This window comes from Neovison vison, chromosome 9, assembly GCF_020171115.1.
Source record: "Neovison vison isolate M4711 chromosome 9, ASM_NN_V1, whole genome shotgun sequence".
NCBI classification, from domain to species: domain Eukaryota; kingdom Metazoa; phylum Chordata; class Mammalia; order Carnivora; family Mustelidae; genus Neogale; species Neogale vison.
Window position 1 is genome coordinate 53,946,855 of NC_058099.1, and position 25,029 is coordinate 53,971,883.

General features: G+C 37.4%; 1 protein-coding gene across 6 annotated transcripts in view; it reads left to right on the forward strand.

The window, feature by feature from the left end:
- Positions 1 to 25,029, forward strand: part of NFIB (nuclear factor I B) — a 233,129-nt gene that overhangs the window by 174,415 nt on the left and 33,685 nt on the right. For 2 of the 6 annotated variants that reach the window (XM_044265641.1, XM_044265644.1), the window contains exons 7-9: positions 15,430 to 15,564; positions 19,707 to 19,891; positions 24,018 to 24,183. In XM_044265641.1, the coding sequence (XP_044121576.1) occupies positions 15,430 to 15,564; positions 19,707 to 19,891; positions 24,018 to 24,183 (486 nt within the window). The remainder of the gene's footprint in view (positions 1 to 15,429; positions 15,565 to 19,706; positions 19,892 to 24,017; positions 24,184 to 25,029) is intronic. The other 4 variants (XM_044265646.1, XM_044265647.1, XM_044265642.1 and 1 more) reach the window with 3 other exon arrangements.

Here is a 25,029-nt window from a genome sequence, read left to right on the forward strand (position 1 = left end):
TTCAACCAGGCACAGGAAACTTAGAATCAGAAATCAGCATTTCTTAGTGTGAGTTTAAGGAATGTTACTTAGCATACAAGACACAAGAGGATTTGGCTGGGTTTGGAAAATTCTATCTGAATGAAAATGTAAACTTTTTTCATTCATTATTGAATTTGTAGAATGTTTAATGTCCTATTGGACGCCGTCAGTGTGACTCTCCATGAGTGGAAATTGCTTGATTGCATTTAAGTTTGTGACTTTAGGGCCTCTTTTTTATTTCCTTTTTTTTTTTTTTTTTCCATTCAAGAATCCATAAGGAGGAAAGTTCTAGGTTCAAATTTTGGAAAACAGTGTTCTAACCCAAACTACAGTCTGATAATTGATAGAATCTCAAGATGTCTGTAGAAACCTAGGAGCTGGGTAAATGAGCAGCTTGTACAAATAGTTGAATAACCACTGTCAGGGAGTTACTCACATTAAATGAAGTCCTAGCAAATGGCAAGGCAAATGCTTAGTAATCTTCCTGGAAGAATTTTTAAGCCCCCTTTGGGACCCAGAGAGAACACCAACAATTCCTTACATTCTTAAGGTTTGTATCACAAGGATTAAATGTCAAATGTTCAAATATCAAATTTTGAGCCAGACTAAATCAGAGATACAAATGCTTCTGATGAATACATGCAAAGAAATGGTTTGAATTTAACGTTCAATCACAATTTTTAAGTTTTGTGGGGATTTTTTGTTTTGTTTTGTTTAACCTATTATTGAACATATCAAAAGTGAACGATTTACGGTTCCTGCCAAACTTTCCATGAACCTCTCCATGCATCATGATGCCACTGGAGAGCAAACTCCAAGAATGTTTTTGTCATAACGTATTTCATTTTCTTTAGCTACACTGCTGTAGTTGAAAAGTCACAACAGGAGCATCCTTCAGACAGAAAGGAAAACAATAAATTATTGGTGAAAGCTTTCATCAGAATTCCTCACGTTTGCCTACTCACTAACAGAAGCTTATGTTCCTTTCGTGCGTTTTAACCAGGAAGAACATTTTGGATGGGGCAAACCTGCGTCCATGTTAGAAGGACCAAGACTACTTAGTAGGGGAAAATTATACTCCTATTTCAGGGCTCTGGAGACTTTGTGATTTGAAAGTGTAGGGGCCCCTGGGAGGCTTGGTTGTTAAGCGTCTGCCTTTGTTTGGCTCAGGTCATGATTCCAGGGTCCTGGGATCGAGTCCCACATCGGGCTTCCTGCTCAGCAGGAAGTCTGCTTCTCTCCCACTCTCCCTGCTTGTGTTTCTTCTCGCTCTCTCTCTCACTCTCTGTCAAATAAATACATAAAATCTTTTTAAAAAATGTAGCATTTTGCAGAAAAACCACAATGGATAATGAGTTTGAAAAATAACAGCTTGCTATTAATGCTGGATCTCTAGATTGATAGAACACAGCCTAAAATAGGAAAGTGAAAAACCCATGGGAGACAGTGTACTTCAGTATAAAAGCGTGCCATGCAAAGTTTCTTGGAGTGGTAAAAGGTTTTATTTCTAACCCTTTTATACATTGATGTCATGTTTAAGTTTATTTCGAAGTAGTTTAGAAAGTCAGTTTCTTTTGAGTGACTGTATGACGAATATCGTATACATTAAGAGATTGATTATTCAGAGATAGAACACAGATTATTAGAACATTGAGCAGAATGTGGTTCAGGCTCCTTATTTTACACAGCTAACCATCTAAGGATCCATAAGGGTCTGTCTTGTCTAATGCCTCCAGATGATGAATAACAGAGCCAAGGTCTTCTTTTTCAAAAGCTGGTGTTTTTTTCCCCATGTTATCCTGCAACCCATCTAGAGAATAAATATGTATGTAGGGAGAAATGGAGAAATAGGAAAATTTGAATACTGGCAGATAGTTTTTCTATGGAGTTTCATGAATGTTAGCTCTTTGGAACTAAAATGGGATCATAGAGGTGATTTTGTGATTTTGTGATTTTTCAACTAGTTTTCAGAGTTTCCAAAGAATTGTCAAAACAAAATTTTGAGATAGTAAAACATATATCTGCTTTAAAAAAAAATCTCTTAATCTTAGTGTCATGATTAAAAGTTTTAGAACTAAAAAAAAAAATACATAAAACTGAATCTATGAGTGCTTGAGATAGATAATTGTGGAGAAGAGCTTTGAATTGAATGTTTAAGCCTAATGTTTTAAAAGCTTTTTTGTTATGGAAAATGTTAAAGCAGAGAGCATCATAAAGTGAATTTGAATGTGCCCAGCTTTAAACTGTTATCAACATTTTGCCAATCTTACTACATTTACTGTCTGTCAGTTTTTTGAAGTTTGCTTAAAAGTAAATCCCAGACATTATGTCATTTTACTTATAAATAAAATACTTCTAAGTATTTCTAATAGACAGTGGTTTTTATTTTTAACACAACCCCAATACTATTATCAATGTAACAAACATGACAATAATTCCTTAATACCACCTAATATATATTCCATGTTCAGATGCCCCAGAATATCTTATGGGCCGTTTTGTTTCAATGAGGATCCCAAATGGTCCATTTACTGTATTTGTGTGTTCAGCCCTTTTTTAACCTATGATAGTTATAGTAATATTTTTCTTTATTAATTATTTTTGCAGTAACCCCCTTTTCTGTGTCATTTATTTGTTGAAGGAACTGCAGATGTTTAAAATCTTTCTGCAGTTAAGTACCTATAAGTGAGGAAAGCCAGATCCCCTTGCCATTTGTGGCTATCATTTATTGAGCACGTACTACCCTTGAGGGCTGGGCCAAGACTTCACATGTATTTTGCTTTGCAATCCTATTAAAAAAAAAAATTAACAGTTCATTAAACTAATCACTACAGTGATTAAGAGATTTGACATAAATCACACAGATGATAAGTAGCAGAGGTAGAATGGGAATACTTGTTCATTTAGCTATAGAACACATACTATACTCACTGCCTTCCAACAAGTCATTGTGATGTGATTTGCAAAGTAGTTATAAAACCTCTATTATGGCTCCCCCCCGCCCCCCGCTGCAGTGTTTGAAACTTAAATACAGATAAATGCACATAACATCGGAAGGGTTCATGGACTCCAGGGATTCACGAGTGCAGTCCTTGGACTGGACTCATGTTAGGAATCTCATTTCCATTTAATAATGACATATTGTTAATAAAGTCCTGAAGTCTTGGGGCACCTGGCTGGCTCAGTTGATAAAGCATGTGACTCTTGATCTTGGGATCATCTGTTCAAGCCCTGTGTTGGGACTTACTTTAAAAAAAAAAAAAAAGGAAATAAGATAAAAATAAAGAAATAATCCTAAAGTCTTGAATATCATATATAAATATATAAGTGATATATGATACATATAGATATATGTGATATATGGTATATATAAATACATATATGAAAAATATATAATATATAAATATATATAATAGTTCTGTTTTTATTTTTTGCTTTATGCTTAAAGCACTATAATGGTGACCTGGAAAATCCAAGTACTAGTGTGGCCGCAGACAAATACACTTAATTTCAGTAAATTTTGAGTTTTCTCATCTGTAAAATAACAGATGTTATTTGAGTTGAATACTAAGGTCCCTTCAGGTCTCAAACTCTAGCTTTTAAATTACCCGAATCAAAGAATTTTTAGATCTCCAGTTACTTGAGTCTTTAAGCTCTCATTAACATGGCTCTTTTTTGAAAATTCAGAAAGTTTTCCGATTCCTTATTTTTAAAAAATGTTTATTTTCAATACTCTCTTTGAATAACGCAATAATTGGGCTGTTTATGTGCTTGGAGGCACCATATGTTTTGTATAGCTGAGGAATGTGCAGCTCTTAAAAATACATGTCCTGTCCTGCGCCATCCTGGTACAACAAATGATTGATAGAGATTGAGTTATTATAACAGAACCTTGTTATGGGATCAGTGTCTCCTACTTTGAAAATAAATGACTCAGCCAGACGGCAACATTTATTTTCTCTAAATGACTAGGGATGTAGCAATAGGAGACCATTATCCTGTGACAATATTCTGTTTCATTGACATTATCTCACAAATGTAATTGGTCCATTACTAAATAGAGGTTTTGTTACTGATCAATTTCACGTGATTTCTAAAACCATTAAGATAATAAATATGCCATCATAGTAATTTCATTGACAGAATGTTCTTTTTTTCTTCATTTACATTTGTTAGAGGAAAAATATAGATTTAGGTTGAACTTAAACACTACAATTTATACCGGTTTTGACTACTTTTCCATTAAGAGAAATAGAATATTGTGCAGAGTAATCATATTTGCATCGAGCTGCTGAACTAACGACCTTAACATTTTTGTGATTTTTTCCCCTCTACCACACTAAGCCACATCAAATCATAATTGTTCCTAAGCAATTAGTTTACTACCTCAATTTAATGATTTTATTTGAAATAAGTTCCAGATCATTTCTAGGACTTTCCTGTAAATCCACTAAAGTAACACATCAGTTAAATCAACCCTAACCATTACCAGCATGGATAATAACAGCATTAGTAACAACAGAAACCTTGAGATGTCTTGTAGCATAAATGTTTCTAAATGCATGGCTTTTCCCCAAATGTTCTCCTCTAAAATCTCATCTGTAATCTTGTTAAATTAGAACTCTTCCAGTATCTTTCTGACTTTTACAGTTAAGGTTACGGTATTGATTTTATTTTATAGTCCATGGCTCTCAGATGCTTAACACTAATAAGCCTCTATAGCCAAGAGGTTTTCCCCAGAGGCATAGTGAATAGCAGCTATTTACCTATGCCAATATTTAATAAGAGACTAAAATATACTCCAAACCCTGCATAATCATGGGGTGTTTTTCCTTCTTTCAAATGAGGTTTTCTGACATTACTCAAGACACTTTGTCATTGTCTGTCTGTTAAAATGAAATTGCTTAATGGACAAAAGCATTTTGAAGTGTTTTTTAAAAAGCGGTTTTCATTTATTCAGTATTTATTCTTTTAGTACTGCTGTTCATTATTCAAAGGTTTTTTGTTTTTCCTTCTTTTTCTTTTTTTAATGTCTCAGGAAGGTGTTTGTGAGCTTCAAAGAGGTTTGAGTTTTAACTTTGTATTGGGTGTAGGTGTAGCCTGGAGACTTTTTTTTTTTTTTTCCTTTGGAGAGAGGTGATAAATAGAGACTTGTAGTAACATGCAGCTTACTGTGCTTGGATTGAAATACACAATAGAGAGAGGTTTAAACTATCACGAATGTTTTAAACTGCTGAAGAATACAGTAATATGCACAAGTGGAGTTAAGATTAAATAACTCAATGATGAAAGTAAGAATTTTCATTTATTTAACACAAAGTCTACCATATTTTCTCCTTTAAAAAAAGAACTGATTTCACTTAAAAAAAAAAAGATTGAAAAATTTAATTGAAGATGCTATCTTATCTCTCCTTAATGTAGCTTGCCGTTTTTTGGAGTTATTTTAGAGTGTCATAAATGTAAATATATATATATATATATATATATATATATATATATATGGAGATACTTTCTTAACATGGCAGCTAATTATTTTTTTGAATCATCTGGCATCATCATGAAACTACTGTAGTGGGATTAAGTCCATATGTCTTGTCATAACATTCCGAGCTTTTTGTTAACTTGGAGCGTGTGGGAAGGACTTAATTCGCATTTGCCACACAATCATAAAATTTTATATCTAGAAGAGTCTTTAGAAACAGATATTCAGATATTCTCTTTTCTTCACTTGTGTTCTCAAAAATACACTGTTTTGCCTTTAGCCAACTAAATTGCAAATGTTACATTTAAGCATTTCATTGTATACTTTTGCAACATCGAATTCTTAAGACCAATAAGGCATTTCCTTACTTTAAGAAGGAAATAATGAGAGGTGCCTGGGTGGCTCAGTCAGTTAAGCGTCTGCCTTCGGTTCAGGTCATGGTCCCAGGGTGCTGAGATTGAACTCCACATAGGGCTCCCTGCTCAGTGGGGAGTCTGCTTCTCCCTCTCTCTTCCCCTCCCCCTGCTCATGCTCTTTCTTTCTCTCAAATAAATAAATACAAATTTTTAAAAAAGAAAAGAAGGAAATAACAAGATCCAACATTGTCTACCCATTTATAATACTTCATGGAGCCATAGACAATGTTCCCCTTCCCCCAAATATGTAATTTACCTTTGTTTATTGTAACAGTAAAAATTACTTATGGGAGTTTTGAAAAAAAAAAAAAGCTGTCAGTATAAAAAGAAAATAAAAGCCCCCAATAATTCTATTACATAGATTTTTTTTTTTTAAAGAATTTATTTATTTATTTGACAGAGATCACAAGTAGGCAGAGAGGCAGGCAGAGAGAGAGGGAAGCAGGCTCCCCCACTGAGCAGAGAGTCCGATGCGGGGGTCCGATCCCAGGACCCTGAGATCATGACCTGAGCCGAAGGCAGAGGCTTAACCCACTGAGCCACTCACACAGATTTCTATAATATAGTGGTATTTTACCATGTTATTGAATTTCCTCTTTATGATGGCTTCATAATATGTCATCCTTGCATGTATTACACACTTTTAAATGTCTCCTTTGCTTATGGATGTGTAAGTAGTTTGCAGGTTTTTATATAATAAAGACACAGTGATCATCATGGTATGGGGATCCTTGTGCTTAATGGAGTTTGATTATTGTGTTCCTGTCTAGTTCTACTCATTGTCCCCTGACCTAGCATACTGCCTGGTACCATGTCACTAAGTAGATAGTGACATTTTGTTAAAGGAATAGATACGTTCCTACTGTGGAATTACTGAGTTAAACATCCATTTCTATAGCTATTGACCAATTACTGGTACAGAATCTAGGAAGGTCTTATTAATTTACATTCCTACTATCAGTGCCTGAGTGGTTTAACTGCACTGTCGTATCCATAATTTTTAAACGTAGCACATGGCTCTATAAGCAATATTTATGTCTGTCTGCCTGTCTGTCCGCCTGTATTTATCTATTTTTTTTGTATTTATCTATTTTAAGTAGGCTCCACACCCAATGCAAGGCTTGAACTCATGACCCTGAAATCAAGACCTGAGCTGAGATCAAGTGTCAGAGGCTTAACCGACTGAGCCACCCAGATTCCCCTTCTATAAGCAATTTTTAAATATCTCCTCTGGAATATATTTAAAGAACAATGTCTCCATGGCTTTTTGACTCTACCTTTTCACCTCTTTTTTGTCATGTCTATTTCACTGAAACCATTGTGCATCACCTCACATTCTCTTCCCGTGAGCCAGGATAGCTCTATTTTATAGTGGAAAAAAATGGGGACATGGAGACAGTAACTTCCCTCAGGGATTGTATGAAGCTTTCAAGGTGTAGGTATATAGCCCACAGGCTCTGTGTCCCTTCTTCTGCCCGAGGCCACATTCCCTCAGGGCACTTTCCAGCCCACACTCCTTTATCTGTTGGTAGAACTTTGTTAAGGCAAGGATCCCCTCGGTTGTCCCCAAGGAAACACCAGAAATAAGTACTTCAGGGCTTTGGGCTGGAATCTCCTAGGCTTGATAAAGGCCGTATTTCATGTAACACTTTTACAGTTATAAATAACCTCTAAGCTTCCCCCAGGCAAAAACAGAGGACGAGAATCCTTGGTCTCTGGGAGCATTCATTTGGCAGATCCCTGTTCCTTGCCTTCTCCTTGTCCTCTGGGCACAGGGCCCAGGCTGTTTCCTTCTCTTAGGACTGACTCTGGATTTATGGCCTGATGTGAAAGTATCAGATTTCTAGTTCCTGAACTGGTCCCACACCCTAGATGTGGTAGCCTCTCATGTCTTATAAATAATGTTATTATTTTATGCAGATAGCTCGGTCCTTTCTCGTGTTGTCGTCCAGCTGCCACCTTGGCAGTGTAATGGACAACGGAGATTCCGTTTAGCTGAAGTCCATTTTTCACTCCCCGTGTTTTGTGTTACTTGACAGTTTCAGCGGAGTGATGGATGTGTTGACCACCTTAGCCTCATTCAGCAGTGGATTTGGTCTCTGTCTCTGAGGAGGTTTCCTGTGTCCGGAGTTTTCATAAATTTCTAAACCTCTAGAAAAAAAAAAATCTATGAAAGTCTAGAACTTTCTTTAAAAAAAAAAAAAAAAGGAAACCTAGAAAACAATGAGAGGTCTTACCTGGGTAAGACTGGTCAATATAACATAATTTTGTCAAATCTTAGTCATGGGACCATTGAAAAACTAACTGTTACCACATAGGCACTTCCCTTCTTTGGTCTCTTTCCTGCTCATCCCAAAGTGTCTCAAGGGTAACAAAAGCTTCCCTGTTGCTGTTTTCATTGTGCCTTAAGTTTCCTTCTACAAAAAAAAAAAAAAAAAAAAAGGAAAGAGGAAAAAAAAAAGAATCCTGTAACATTTTCTCAGCAGCTTGATAATGTAAAAAATAAAGAAGACATTTTAAACAATGATGATGGCTTTTTAAGCACTTTCTAATAAAACACATCTTAACCTTAAATACTGGAAACCACAAGAAGCCAGCAAATGATGATTTGTACCTCGAGGGTTCATTTGGACTTGTTTACAAGCGTGGTGTATAAATAAGAAAGACAATTTAAGAATATGGAAAGGATTGGACTATTAAAATACTTTGAATTTTAAAAAAATACTTTGAATTTGCTTCTTTGTTAACTCGATAGAAATGTGTTTTTCTAAATTATAGGAATGGCACAGTTAATAAATTTTAATTTATTGTTATGCCATGCTGAAATTAATAGCTTCCAGAAATTCAAGAACTCTTCTGTGCTCTTACGTAATTGATTTGAAATAAATAGTTGTAAACCATAAGTGTCATTATAGGGAAGAAGAATAAACTTTTTTTTTTTTAAAGAAAATGATGCGTTTTCTTTTTTTTTTTTTTTAAGATTTTATTTATTTATTTGTAAGAGAGAGGGAGAGTGAGAAAGCGAGCACAGGCAGGCAGAGGGAGAAGCAGGCTCCCCACTGAGCAAGGAGCCCGATGTGGGACTCGATCCCAGGACACTGGGATCATGACCTGAGCCGAAGGCAGCTGCTTCACCAACTGAGCCACCCAGGCGTCCCAGAAAATGATGCGTTTTCTATGTAGGTGATAGAAATTCGATTTGTAACCTCAGTCTACTCCAGCATATTGGAAAAGCTAACATATTGCTCTCCTCTGTGTGGAAAAGGAGCAGGTGTCCCAGACAGGCAGGTGTTAAGGTGGCTGTTTGAGCTTGCCCTAGATCACTAGTTGACTTCAGTGGAGTTCTACTAACAGGTGGCTAACTGATTGGAGTGCCATGTGACATTTATCCCGGGAGCGACTTGGATGACAGGCTGCTACAGACTGAGGAAGGGGTCTTTGCTTTGATGAAGAAATTGCCAAAACTCATGTCTCATTAGTGTTTCCTAAGGTTCTTTGGAAGTGAACAACAGTTTAATTAAGGGCTGACGTAAACACGTTTCTGCACACTTTCCCTGCAGCATTTTATCACATTAGAATTGATCAAAATTGTTGCCTTGGGCTGACTTGAACAGATATACATCTGGAGCGCCATTTGTGCAAGCTGCTGATGAGTCGAGTGCATACGCTGTGTTTCACAGCAACGTTCTTCCTTTGTAGATGAAATTACCTTGTTGGGAGATGAGTTGATCTAACTCTTTATTTGCTTAAGCCTTTATCTCTTTGAAGTGATGCTGCAAAGTGAATGACACATCAGGGCTCAGGATGTATGTATATCCCAGTGCCAAAAAAATTATGCCATGGCTAGTAAAAATTATGGGAGGACTTGATTTTGCAAAATTCTTATGTAAAGCTATGCTTGAATCTAAATGAACCTACTCATAAAAGCTGAACTTCTTCCTACATGGTGGTCTTTTACTATGTATTTAACTTCACAACTGGTTGCTAAAGCCATGGCTAATTGTCCGATTATAAATCTAAACAAGGGTATAGACAATGAAGGATAACGCCATCGACGTGATCTTCCTTTGTTTTTTTAAATTAGCCTCAGTGACTTCTGTCCTAAAGAAGAATCTTCTCTACAAGCTAATGTCACGATCGCAATTAATGACATTTTGTGTTTGTGTTTGTAATGTCTGTCCTCTCTGCTGAGCTCTAAGGATCTCCAAGCCAGGGAGCAGGTGGTCTTATTCAACATCTTGTACTTGAGGCCTTGCCCTTCCTAGAAACACAGTAACTGATTCTGTTCCTTTTTTTTTTTTTTTTTAAATTTACATTCAGTTACTTCTCATCTGGTGGTCTCTGCTCATGGGATGGTGCATTTGACGATATACCAATGGGTTATTTTATTCATCTTATATACCAGTTATCAATTCGCCATCCACCTGCTTTCACATGCAAGAGATTCTAAGATACACTGCCTTGATAGGGTCTGCTCTACCTCTTCTTCTGTCTTTTGGTTATAGATTTTTAAAAAATTCTCTTCCTGGTCATGTCCTTCCAGCCTGCATATGTCTTTGCATATTTAATAAAATCATCTTCTGTAGGAGATAAGCCATTAGTCAACTCAAACACACACACACTCTCTCTCTCTCACTCTATGGATAGAATAAGTACAAAATAATAATAAAAAAAATCCGTCCAAAGATATCAGACACAAACACACAATCATTAAGGAGATCTAGACCTCCACAATCCCAGGAGGGAATGCTTAAAGAGATAATAAATCAAGTTGGTTCAGTGGATAAAATACTGTTCTGTAGCTGGAATAAGAGGGTAGGAAGACATCATTTTCCAGCCCAAGGGAATGTCATCTGCAAAGAAAGAGTTAGAAGCACATTCCTCCTTGTTCCCTCCTCCTCCAGGAGGCCATAAGTAAATGAGTTTAGCTAAAGTTTAAATAAAATGGAATGATAAGGAAAAGAAAAATATGATGCCATCATAGAGCTTAAAGAGAGGAAGGTCTTGTCTGCAGCAGAGGGTTTCCACGACTGTTTTTATAATGAACTGTGAGGAGGAAGGCCTGGAAGGAGACTAGACAGGAAATTTTTTTATTTAACCGGTTCGAGTGAAAAAGGTTGAGTGGAAGCTACAAGAAACAGGAAAAAGAAAAAAAAAATAGAGAGCTTTTGGGAAGCGTTTCCCTCCTGAGATCAATTCATTTATAAAGTGTTATTTTCCAAATCAAATTTAAATGTCCTTGTCTGATGGCAAGCCCATGCTGACCTTTGCTTCTTTCTCACGGACCACCAGCAACTGCCTCCTTCGCACCACTAGAAACACCAGCTAATCCTCTTCTTATCATCTTGCTTCTCTCGCCAACTTCTTTATTTCATGTATTATTCAATGTATGCATTATTATGTATGTATTATTATTCAACTTATTATATATTTATATATTATTCAGTTTTATTATTATTCAACTTATTTTCAACTTAATCTTTTTATGTATTATTCTTCCGGCTTGAGGGACAATACACTGTGAAAAGCATGACATTTGTTTTTCTCCACAGAAAGGTCACTTCAAACCATCTCTCCTATATATTCATTCCTCAAACATTTTTTTTTTTTTTATATCTGTAGCCTAGAAGTGCATTAAAAATAGAAACAGTATCATTTTTCCGTTTGGCATGAGGTCTACTAGACTGCAGACATTCAAAATAAAATTAAAATCAAAACAATACAAGTTTGATTCATGATTAAAATGTAATAGCTAGAAACTCTACCCTTCCTCCTCCCAGATAACTGACATTTTATTTTTTTATTCTTTTTTTTTTGGTGAGTGAGTATATATATATATTTTTTTTTGGTGGTGACCTTGGTGGGGAAGGGGTCACTTTGTGCCCCCTGTACACTTAGCGTATAGCTTGTATGTGCTAGGTACCCGTATATCTTCATTGATTAATTGGCTCAAAGAAAATTTAGTCTGATGGGAAGACAGTGGCGGTCAAGCCCACTTTCTACAATATCATTCCTTTTTTTTAAAAAAAAGGTTTTATTTATTTATTTGACAGAGAGAGAGTGAGAGAGAGAGAGAGACAGAGATCACAAGCAGGCAGAGGCAGAGAGAGAGAGAAGCAGGCTCCCCGCTGAGCAAGGAGCCCGATGCGGGGCTCGATCCCAGGACCCCGAGATCATGACCTGAGCTGAAGGCAGCGGCTTAACCCACTGAGCCACCCAGGCGCCCCTCTACAATATCATTCTTTATCTGTTCCTAAAGAAGTAGTTTCTGTGTGGACGGTGGATCTTCTCATTCTTATTTTTACTGTTATAAGTTCACTTGAGCGTTTGAGGAGAAGACAATTTGTGGTCCCTTTTGAACTTGAAGAGTGAATTTTGATTTGTTTCTACTGTGTTATCCTGTGTAATTCCTTTGTGTGTTCTGAACACGAAGGTACCAGTATTATTCGGTGCATGCCTAAGGAGAACCCAATCAGTAAATGGACCTGTAATAATTACCCAGGAAAGCCAAGTGAATTATTTTGAATAAGAAAATGCATAGGCTTCATTTCTCAAAAATTACATCATCACCCATCTTCTTGAATTGCAGGACAAACACCCTTGATTTATGTGTTCTTTGCAGAAAGTGACTCAGGTGAATCCAGCTATGTTTAATGAGAATTTGGAAACAGTTGTAGTACTTGCAGTAGCCTTGATTGAATATCCCCAGAAATGACAGAACTAGAATAACACTCATTCTGCTTCCCAAACTCTGGTCATATTTCATTGTTTTTGTCATGTATAGTAAATGCTCTATTACTCATACCAGGAGTACCAGGAGTCTTTTTTTTTTTTTTTTAAGATTTATTTACTTATTTGACAGAACAAGAAAGAGATTGTGCGTTCATGTGCAAGTTGGGGAGGGGCAGCAGGTGAGAACTCCCAAGCAGACTCCCCACTGAGCTTGGAGCCCAATGAGGGGTTTGATCTCATGACCCTAAGATCATAACCTGAGCCAAAACCAGGAGTTGGACACTTAACCAACTGAGCCACCCATGTTCCCCTAGAAGTGGAGTCGTTAGAAACTGATTACACTGGTTAATTTTTTTTTGAGATCTGTATTTAAGCACAGGCAATAGTGCTTAATAGTGCTTAAAAGAGTGTCAATAGATTTCTTTTTCTAATAGTTACTTTTAAATTAAAAATTTGGCGTAGAAACATTACTTTACCTGCAAAGCGAGGGATGGAATAAAGCTGCTTTCCACTCCTAAAGACTTAATTATCTATGATGAGCTTCCGGTGGGCCAAAACCTGTATTTGTAGTGTTACCTTTCAAAAATCACATAGCTCTTAAGTGAAATTGAGTATTATTTTTGGCATTTTGAAGGTATCTTCACTGAAATGAACTTTTTTGGTCTGTTTTTAAAGGGTCTCAACATTTTTTCTCCTTTTTGTAGCAGCATTAATTCCTGTGCTTTCATTAGCAGTTTCCTTTCTTCATTTTTACTTCTCAAGAAAGATATAAGGAAATGGCTCAGCAGTTCTGATAGTTCAGTGACAGCCAGCTAGTCACAGATTCTAGCTACGAAGACACCTGTCACTTTTGTAGATGTGATGTCTACTATTTTAACAGTAACATATCCATTCTTTAAGTGCCAATGTGCCAAAAACACATATTTAATTTTATTGGATGCTTTTACCAGAGCTTATGTAATTTTTCAAATGGTAAATCATAATGAAAACTAGTTTCTTATATTAATAGCACCATAAAAACTTTTTTTAAAAAATTCATTTATTTATTTATTTGACAGAGAGAGAGATCACAAGTAGGCAGAGAGTCAGGCAAAGAGAGATCGGGGGAAGCAGGCTCCCTGCGGAGCAGAAAGCCCAATGCGGGGCTCAGTCCCAGGACCCTGAGATCACAACCTAAGCCAAAGGCAGAGGCTTAACCCACTGAGCCACCCAGGCACCCCCATAAATTCTTTTTTAAAAAACAACACCGTGAGGTATTTTTCTCTTGTTAAAGAAATTAAAAATGAATGTTACGTACATGCATATATCTTTAATATGATGAAGTTTTAGTTTTTTAAAAATAATTTCTTTTTTTAGAACTATAAATCAAAATATTTTTAAATGAAATACTGTGCTGTCTGCAGTTTGCTTCGAAGTCAAACAGGGGAGTGTAGATGGGCTAAAGGTGAAATAAGGTTGGCTATGAATTGGTACGATAATTATGGTAGTGTTTTCTACCATAGCAATTGTCACACTGTTTTCTACCTTTTTCTAACTCGGGTGTATCCTCTCCTTAGTTTAAGTTTTGTAGATCCTGATGCTTAATCTAGTTCACCATTGTGTCTCCAGCAACTAGTGCAGTGTCTGGCATAAATTAAGCCTTCAATAAATATTTATGGAAGGAAGGTATTAATAAATCTGTCTTCTCAAGTGGTTTCCATGATTGCTATCTCCATTTTGGCTAGTTTATCCTCCACATACTTTTGGGAGGGACGGCTTTAAACTGTAAACGTATGATCATATTTTCTCATCAATAGCTATCCCCAATCAGGGCAGGAATTCAGATATTTATACACAAAGTCCATGGCCCCTACTGTGTGGGTCCTGCCAGCTACTCGCTCTTCATCTCTGTACTTTACCTCTGCACAGACTACTTGTACCACTTGCTTATTCTATGCTCCCTTCTTCGGAACGTTTCTTCTCTCTGAGAGCGTCATCCCCATCCACATTTTAAACATGGTGCCACTGAGGCACCTTTCTTAACCTGAGGAGGCTGAGGTGGTCACTGCCCTGTGCAGTGAAGCCAGCAAACAGCACACCACAACACCCCTTGCTTTCAGCACGCTTCCTCCCTCTCAACTGTTGACGGCCATTTTCTTCTTATCGTTTTCTTCTTCACTGACAGTGAGTATCCCTACAGCAGCTACTTTGTATTTTTTGTAACATCCTTACTTTACCCGCCTAATAGAGGAAGCCAATAAATACTTGCAGAGTGAGCAAATTAAGGAATGTACTTTTTGTTAAACAAGTAATGAGTTTTCCGTAGAAGATGTTAAATCAATGATAGACTTACCAGCTTTCCCAAAGGTTGTTTTTCACATTTGCACCAGGTTTTCTTCGTTCTTTTTTCCACAGTGTAGTCAGCAGGTCAAAAGACAAAGCCCTGAATCGTATAAATCTAAGAATGAAATGCTGAGGCAAAAAAGACCTTGATGTGAACCAAGGCGCCAAGGGAAACATGATACTTAGTTTTTCAAAAGTTCAAGATTTATTTAGTAGGAGAAATAATTCTGATGATAATTTTAATAAAGGGTTGTGTTAACTTCAGTGGAGATTGTTTCTGACAGAGATTTCAAATCTCCGATGTAACTGGGTCTTTGGCCCTCAGAGCATATTTTGTAGAAGAGCCAAAGTACAGAAATAATGAAATGTTGGAAAATGAGATCCCTTGTTATAGTAACATGAATTTTATAGCTGGAGAAGGTCATAAACTTTGGGTTTTTCCCTCTTCCTTTGCAGATATGTCTTCTCCGACTACTATGAAGAAGCCTGAAAAGCCACTGTTCAGCTCTACATCTCCACAAGATTCTTCCCCAAGATTGAGCACTTTCCCCCAGCACCATCATCCCGGAATCCCTGGAGTTGCACACAGTGGTGAGGAGTTTCAAGCGTAGAGGAGAAGCCTCCCTCTTGTTGGCAGAGCTTACTGTCAGGGATGCAGCAAGAGTCATAATTATAGCTGTGGTGGCCGTACTTTCTCAGCTGAAAGAGGGAGGGTCCTGAGCCAATCCAGTATTTTTTTCTTACCAATATATGAGAAAAGATTTCCACGGCATTCAATTAAATGACATTTGTGAATGTATTTTTAATTGCCTTTATTGGAAAGATTACAATCACAAGAAATTAGAAGGTACGGGATACATAGTCATCTTAACTGTAGCTTTAGGATTCGTCCCCATTCTATATATTTGAGTAAAGAAAGACAGGATTTCAAGTATGTTGCTGAGTTTGGAGCATTTCCAGAGGCATTAAGATATATAGACACTATTTCCATAGATATTATTTTCTATACAAAAATCAATATTTAATTACTTATTTAGGAGGGAAATTAATCACAAAAATAAAAGAGGTTTTTTGACACTTTTTTATGTGTACAAATAAATGTGGGCTAGTACATTTGATATTATGTCTAATATCATAATTTACATAGGAAAAAGAATACCAGTACTTCACATATATACTTGAATGAACAACTAAATTAAATCCCCTCTCAAAATTTTTAAATGAGATAAAATTAATAAACGATACTGTATGCTTTCTACCTATTATTCTTGAGCCGTTGAAGGGAGTATACTGAATTTTTGGTGGAGAAAGTTCCATATATTATATATATATATATATATTCTATATATATATTTCTATATACATATATATAATTTGTAGCAACATTCTTATTGCTTTACATTTATAGATAGGCAATTTCTTATTTTTCAAACAAATTCAATCTGATTTTTAAACCTTTATTCAAAGATATAACTTTAGTTCTAAAAAAGTCCTTGTCTTCGATTTCTATGTTGAGTAGTATTGTTGCTACTTTAAATATCTTTACTGCTGTCTTTACTGCTGTCACTAAAAAAATTATAAAACTAAGAAGGAATATACAAATCAAATGCAGTATAAAATTTTTATATTTATGTTGTTCGTACTGCTAAAATTGGTCAAAAAAATCAGTAACTATTTCATGGATCTCTAATGTTGATATTTGAGCAAAATTCATGTAGCAGTCCAATCATTCATGTATTATGACACCTGGTTAAAATATTCAGATTCCTGACACTGGGAAAAAATTAAATAGTACACTTTTATATAATGAAACCTAGATAAGCCTTCCACCTTGGTCCTTAACCAGATACTTACTCAATATGTAATGTATCGGGGCCTGTGGCGAACACCTTGGTCATGAGACAGCTTCTGTTCTTAAAGAGCTCACGGTCCAGCAGGAAGACGAGGCACATCAGCTAGGCATGAAATCTGAATAGGAGTAGACACTTGGAAAAGGATTAGATACCTGCAAAAGATGTGTTCTCTCAAGTTTAGAGAGAGAGTTCTCTACAAGAAGGAAGAACAGGCAGGAGGAAGGTTGTTTCAGACAGAGAGAACCGCCCGAATCAGTGTCGGGAAAGGTCATTGCCACAAGGAACTGCCGTCTATCCACGGATCCACAAATATCTCCATGTGGCCTGGGAAGAGAGAGTGGCCAGATAGGAAGCCCACGAAGTGAGGCGGGGCGGGTTCCCTACGGCCCTTGAGGACCATACAAACCTGTGAAGTTAATAGGCTTTTATCCTAGAAGCAGTGGGGAGCCATTGAGAGATTTTTAGGAGAGAAGGGACCTGCTTGAAATGGCATTTTACAAAATTCATTCATGTGAGACTATAAAGGCTGTATCAGAAGGAGCAAGACTGGAGGAAAGGAGGCAATTAGGAAGGCTTTGCAATGACATAGGCAGGAAGTACATGTACATGCATGTATGCATATATGAATTTTTTCATAAAGAAGGGAAACATTTTCTGCCTGTATTTTGCTTTTCCTATTTTCAAGGACTAGAATGACCTTTATTGATACAAAGTAGCTGTTTTTTACTTTCAGTTTGAAATACTACATTCTGCTAGCTTCCATCAAGCCAGCCACAGCTTCTGTGAGCACGTACAGGGGAGCCCAGAGCCTAAGCCCTGACTTGATATGTGCAGGCTCCCCTGAACAAAGATCTCTTCCCCAACTGCACTGATCTCAAAGCCCAGAGGGCCCAAGATGGAGCTGTGTGTATATATCCTTCAAGGGCTTGTGTAGATGTGGGTGAAGATCATGGTTACATGGTCTTTAACCATGGTCTTCATTTGGCTGAGATTAAGGACACTTCAACACCAAGTAAAAAAGATGCTTAATTTAACTTAGGTGTTTCCATCTCCTTAAATTATACTTTCAGATGTGGCTGCTACTTCAACAAAGTAGTATGTCAGAAAGAAGTTCCATTTGAAGAACTATACAATTGTTTTCTAAAATGCATCACTTTGATGAAGGATGCACACACTTCATTGTGTGGAAAGATCACATAAGGCACTTGTTCAAATTGTACTTTCTGGTGCCTTACCCCTGGAGGGCCTCGAGATCCAGTAGGTTTGTGGTTAGGCCCAGGAATCTGCATTGTAACAGCAGTCCAGAAGATTCTGAGTGACCCGGACATTCAGGAAGCAAAGTTGTGACCATAAAATTGAATTTATGACTCTTTGTTGAGATATATTCTTAATTTCTCATGTTTTCTGAAAAAAGCTTTTTTGGGGGAAGATAAGTAATGTCCCTTTAAAAGTATGTATGTATATATATATATATATATATATATATATATATACACACACACACAAACACACATATATATATGTGTGTGTGTGTATATATATATATGATTACAAAGTTGGAGATAAGTTAGTCCAGATGATTTTCATTAATAGGTCATGGAAAGAATTTATTTTTCATATTGTTTGCTAAGTAGTTTCATAAAACACTAAACATTTATCATATGTAATTTCCTATTATTTGGATCAAAACATTAAATAGAAACAGACATTTAATCTTCACTTCTACACACATTCATTGGTACTCTTAAATTGTACTTATGTGGTTATTTTCCTTAACATTATAGAGATAATGATTGTGCAATTATATTCTTTCCCATTTTTCAAACTTAAGAATTATATTTCAAATATATGACCAAATAAATTATGGTCATACTGATGCTGAAAAATTACAGCACAATTAAACATCATCTACATCACATATGTTTTATATATTATTTCCCTTTATAAAATATGTGATTTATTGTTAAGTTAATATGAGTATATGAACATTTAAATTCACATTTCTGGAGGTTTTATTCTTAGTCTTATCTTAATAACATCTTTTTTTTTTTTTTTAAAGATTTTATTTATTTATTTGACAGAGAGAGATCACAAGTAGGCAGAGAGGCAGGCAGAGAGAGAGGAGGAAGCAGGCTCCCTGCCGAGCAGAGAGCCTGATGCGGGACTCGATCCCAGGACCCTGAGATCATGACCTGAGCCGAAGGCAGCGGCTTAACCCACTGAGCCACCCAGGCGCCCCTTAATAACATCTTTTAAGCTACATGTAATAAAAGTTAGAGTAGGAAGAAAAAATAGTTACAGAATAGAGTTCTTTTGGTTTTGAAAGGAACAAATTCATTAGGAAAAAGAGGTCTCAAACTCTATGATCAAATGTTCATAAGCATTTGTCCAATGATCAGACAATTATTCAGCACATTATTGTTTCCTAATTATTGGCTTCTCTTTTAACCCACCCCCCACTAGGACGTATAGGGAAAATATTTATTTAAAATCAGAGTCCACTTTTGTTTTGAATTTCGGTAGAGAGTCTGTGTGTGCCCCTGCCTTTTAATTACTTCTGTGAGTTGGTCTGGACTTAAGACACAAAGACTTGCTGATCATAGATTGTATTCTGATGGGAAATGACTGCTTAAAGGAACGTTTTTATGAAACATTGGCTTCCCCCATAAAAGAGAAGCTTCCTCGGGCTCCGCGTTCACAGGACCGGGAAGCCAGATTGCTAGTTCCCCAGAGTGGGGTCGGGGCTGTGGGCGTTCTTACCGCCGGCTGGGCTCAGCGAGTGGGTGGGTCGCGGGGAAGCGGGGACGAGCCGTCCGCGTGCGGGGCGGGGGGCGCGGGCGCCACGGCTGACCTCAGTCTCCCCTTCTGTGTCCCGGGCAGTCATCTCCACTCGAACTCCACCGCCACCCTCACCGCTGCCATTTCCGACACAAGCTATTCTTCCGCCGGCCCCATCGAGCTACTTTTCTCATCCAACAATCAGATATCCTCCCCACCTGAATCCTCAGGATACTCTGAAGAACTATGTACCTTCTTATGACCCATCCAGTCCGCAAACCAGCCAGGTAAAGACGCGAGAGCGAGTAAGAGGAGGGCCTAAGGGAGATGGAACAGGTCTGACTCTCAGACGTGAAGCTTATTCATTCGCTGTGTCTGGCAGCACATGGAGCTTTTGAAAGCCATCTTCAGGAAGGTTCTGGGTGACTCAGTAAGTTTTGATTTAAAGGTGGCTGAATGACAGGTAGGAAGTGTCTTGCCCCAAAGGGGCACATTGGTGAAGATGTCTCTGGTTTGACGTTTTTGAATTTTCATTGACTGCAAATAAAGTTTATGCAGAAAGTACATTGACAAAAAAGCTCAGAGCTGGTGTTCACACCTCTGAAATACCGGGTTTAGCACAGACACAGAGTGCTTATTTCAGGCAGGAGCAAGGTATGCGCTAAAATAAACACACACAAAAGAACTTACAGTCGTATTTAGAGGCCAACTATTAGGTATTAAAATCAGCTTTGGTAATGTAAACATTGTCAGTGTTTGATGACTACTTGAATATTCTTTGCACAGACATGACTACATTTAACAATGAATGACATTACCAGAAGTGCCTTTTCTTTTTTTCTTTCTTTCTTTCTCTTTCTCTCTCTCTCTTTTATTTATTTATTTTTTAAAATACCATGCAGTGGTTTTAGGGACTTTTATTGTGTAAGTGTAGTGACTCATATCCCTTTCTCACTCCTTAAAAGTGTGGCTTCTTCTATGGAGAGCTCACTTAATAGTGATTTGATACAAGAGCACTTTTCATGATCAAATAGATAGGCTTTGTGTCAGAGCTGGCACAAACTGTAACATCCAAAGTCTGTAATGTAGTTTTGATCTTCGGGTCTGGTATGTGACATTGCTGCTTTAACTTCAACACTCCTGCTCACTCCTCACTAGACCTTTTAATGCTCTGCGAGATTGTCGTAAGCATTCTGTCTTTAATGCCGTTCAGTTACTCAAATGCCAGTGAATAGTATGTGCATATTAATTTAGAATTAACAAAGAAAAGATCTGAAGAAATCAATTTTGGTCATAATTGTTAGAATGAAGCAAAATGGTCTTTTTTGGGAACGTTTTATTTTTGAGTAACAACATAGCCAACACCATTTGGGTTGCTTAAAAAAATCACCTGTACGTTTAGTTCTGTTGACTAATAATACTAAACTGAAGACACCATTCTTGAGTTGTGACTTTGTAGTTAAGCCATTTGTATTTTAGAAGAAAAGGTCCAAACGGTATAGCACTTTTGATGACTATAATAAGAATTTTTAAGTAAAAAAAAGTGGGATCTTAGTATATCAGTTCAGAAATAAAATTTGCTGTCAGATCATGGATTCAAGAGTCTCAGTTCCATAGAGCATTTTGCTAGACTCAGCTGGGAATAGTGCGCACAAGGTCTGATTTTAATTTGAGTAGAATTTCCATGAATAACAAAGTCTAATTAAGACATCCATTAAAAGTCCTTAACGTTAATTCAGTGTGGAAAATCTTAGAGTTCCATTGGATTTTTTTTTTAACTGATGTCTTAATTAGGCACTGTTAGGGGAAAAATTATGCAAATTAAAATCAGGCCCTTAGTGTTACACATTTCTTTAATTATTCAGTGCTTGTTTTAGGTATATTTCCATTTCTTTATAAGTTAAGAGGGCATATTAGGTGATAATCTGCCTTATTGTTCTGCTTTTCTTCCTATTTTTAAGGTAAAGATTGAGCTTCTGAGAGAAGCATCTTACTTTCATCTCAATCAAAAAAAAAAAAAAAAAATCCCCTCTCAGGATTTTGTATAATAGGAGTGACTACATACTAGGCAGGGTGATCCTTTCCCAGTGCTGTTAAACTTTATCTTCAGATAAAATGTCTCTCTTTTCCATTCTATGCTATAAAAGTTCATCTAACAGCCTTAAAAGAGAAGCTTTATAGTATAGCTTCATCTGAACCAGTGGAAAACCCAAAAGGAATAACCCTTCCATTCTTCCAGACCCTAAATTCCAGAAAATGTGTCTGTTGGGCTTGGGACCGACTTCTCTGTCAGTTTTATTCTTTTTAAATAAGAGAAATGTCTGTTGGTTCATGTCAATGCCATTCCAGTAGACAAAGCTCTCAGAATGAGCGAGGTCATATCAGATCCTGGGGCAGCATTTTCTTGGCATTATTGTCATTCTTCTGTCCTGTGTTCTCAGGTAGGTCCTATGGAACTGTTTCGGTGAACACAGTATAGAGAAATGTATTTTTACTACTGAATGTACCACCAATGATAAAACGAGATTGCTCTTCTTTCTTGAGGAAGATATATACAACGGTCTTTTGCAGCGCTCAGATCCACAGAATCCGATGGTCTGCTTTAGAAAAAACTACTTTTTCCACTTGAAAGGAAAAGGCATTTTTCTAGTAAACTGCAGAATAGTTTTTATGGGCACATCATAGCTCCTTTGATTTTTAACTCCAACTCAAAACTAGTTAATTTGCATTTCAAAAGAGGACTCTTGATATTTACCTGTTTAGCTTAGGCCGGGACCAGGTGGGGGGGGGCGGTTGCTGAGGGCTTGTTCACCTGGGGTCCACTATCCCCTCCCAAATTTCCTCCAGCCCTGTACTGATTTTGATTACCAAGTCTAGCCACTGAGATGCCTCTTCCTCCCCACAGCAATTTGGAGATTAATTGCATTGCTGCTGCACCGATTGGCATGAGACAGCCATGCTATTCAGTGGATTATTTTAAATAAAATTAGTCTAAAGATACAACTCTCATAGGTTTCCGTAGGGGGGGAAGCTCTGGTCAATTTTCCTGACATAAAGTTAAATACTTAAAATTACTCATGATGAATAGGCAGGATATTCAAGAAGTCCATTTTCTTTATAGAATAAATAATGTGGCCTCTGAGGAACCCAACCGAAGACTTATTAGTTCATGTCTGTAAGTTACAGTATTTAAGTGTTATTAGCTGTTCATCTTTTTGTCTAAAGAAATGACTCCTGGGAATTTATAGGCAGGTATTTAGATAAATATTCTGCTTCATTGCATTCTTTGCCTTTAACATTCTGATTAGATAGGCTAAATATTTATGGCGCATACTCTCATGGTGAATTGGGATGAACACCATACAGTGGAGAAGTCCAACATGAAGGGTCATCAAGAATAGTGTTCTTTGTCTAGAAAAAAAGCATTCCAGTATTTTTTTTTTCCAAGCAGTGTACCCTTAGGATTTTGTCTCCTACCACAGACACTATTTTCATACGTGGGGCTAAAAGTTAGATATTAATATCTTTTCTGTCATTGCCCTGGGGATCCTCTCAGTTGCTCCCCACAAGTGTCAACAATAATGTTTTGTGTAACTCTCCATGCCCGGCCATGGGGGAGGAACTTAAGTAACAAAGTATATTTGATTGCCCCTCTGCTTTATTTCAGCACGTTTTAATTGACTTTGGAAGTCTTTTATTTGTAGCTGTAAGGTCAGACCAAGTCCATCATTGGCTATCATTGTGTGGATCTGAAATTTTAAATGCTTTAAATATCATTCTGTCTGCTCGTCTGAGTAAATCAGCAAAAGGGAAGTGGAGATCCTGGAATTTAAATGGTTTGGTATGTGTGTCCCAGCATCCTTGCATATGACTGAAGACTAGAGTTTCTGAATGCAGATTGACTAGAAATGATGGAAACCATTGAGTTTGATGTGTTCGATCTCCTTGATACCCCATCTTCTTTGTGTAAGTGACAGCATCATTGGGTGACAATTGTGTTCTGAAAGCCCAGACTGACTCACTGTAGAAAACGAAGAGCAGAGAAAAAGGAGGCATGGCTCAAATTCTTCCTAGGTCAGGAAGAACTTACATTGTTGTCTTGGGCTGAGCATGTAAGTCTCCCCTTGAGTCTTCTGTGCTACCCAACGAAAGGATCAGTTCTGCCTGACTCTCAGGGGGGTTGTAAAGACAAACTCACCCATGCAAAGTGTTTCGAAGGTGAAGACTTTGAAATGCTGCTGCTTCTTTTTACCACTAACCGCTAGTTGGTCTCTGTGACTCAGACTTGAGAGGGCTTGTGGCATTCCCAGCAAGGATGCAGTGTTCCCGCGTCCAAGTGCGCTGAGTGGAGCTGTTGGACGATATGACTGCCTTTTGGATTGTTTCACCGGACATTCTGTTTTTGTTTTGTAGCCTAACAGCAGTGGTCAAGTGGTAGGGAAAGTGCCTGGCCATTTCACACCTGTCTTGGCACCCTCTCCCCATCCCAGTGCAGTGCGACCTGTGACCCTGACCATGACAGATACTAAACCCATCACTACATCCACTGAAGGTGAGGCAGCTTCACCTACAGCAACCAGTAAGTATTTCTGTAGGAAATGAGAAATGTCCATCAAAGGCACCGTTGGATACCTGATCCAAGGTGGAGAACAGGACAACTTTTTGGACCCGATGGAGATTTCTCATTTATGTGGAACTAGCAGGCATGGATGTGGCCTGGCTATCACAAGCTCTCTCTTATCAAATTTCAGTCCATATATCATATTTGAAAAGGGAGAAGCTTATTCGTTTGAATAAACAGCTCTAACAAAAATGACAAGTCATGCCTGCTCGTTCAAGGTATACATTGAAAAAGACACCGAATAACATAATGTAGTTTTCGAGGTTTCTCAGTCACCCAGAGAGAGAGCAGATCATTGTTACTTATTGGAGCATTCTTATAGAAATCAGTGTCCTTCACAAGGCAGATTGAATCCATGCCTCTGGAAGATAATTGCACGTTTATATTACCGTAGGTTATGTCATTGCAAAAAAACAGTTAACACAATATTGGGTGCGAATGAGGACATTTGGAAGCTAAGTATTAGGTACATGTAAGCTACCTACACTGTCATTGTGACTTTTTTTATTTGTTTGTTTGTTTTTCTTATCATGGTACATCAGGTACTATGCTTTTAAACACAGCCATAACATCAGAGATTTAGCCGGTGAAGTTGACATAGAACATACCAATAAACCAATGAATCCTTTGCTTCTTCATACAGAATACTCATTAATACAAAGAAAATTATTACCCAGTTTTTCGATTGGCTTCGTCCAAACTAACGGGCTTCCTAGAACTAGTACAGTGGAATAGAGAAAGTTCCAGTCAGGAGGAATTAGCCCACTCCTCATCAATTATGCATTCCATATCTGAAATTCAGAG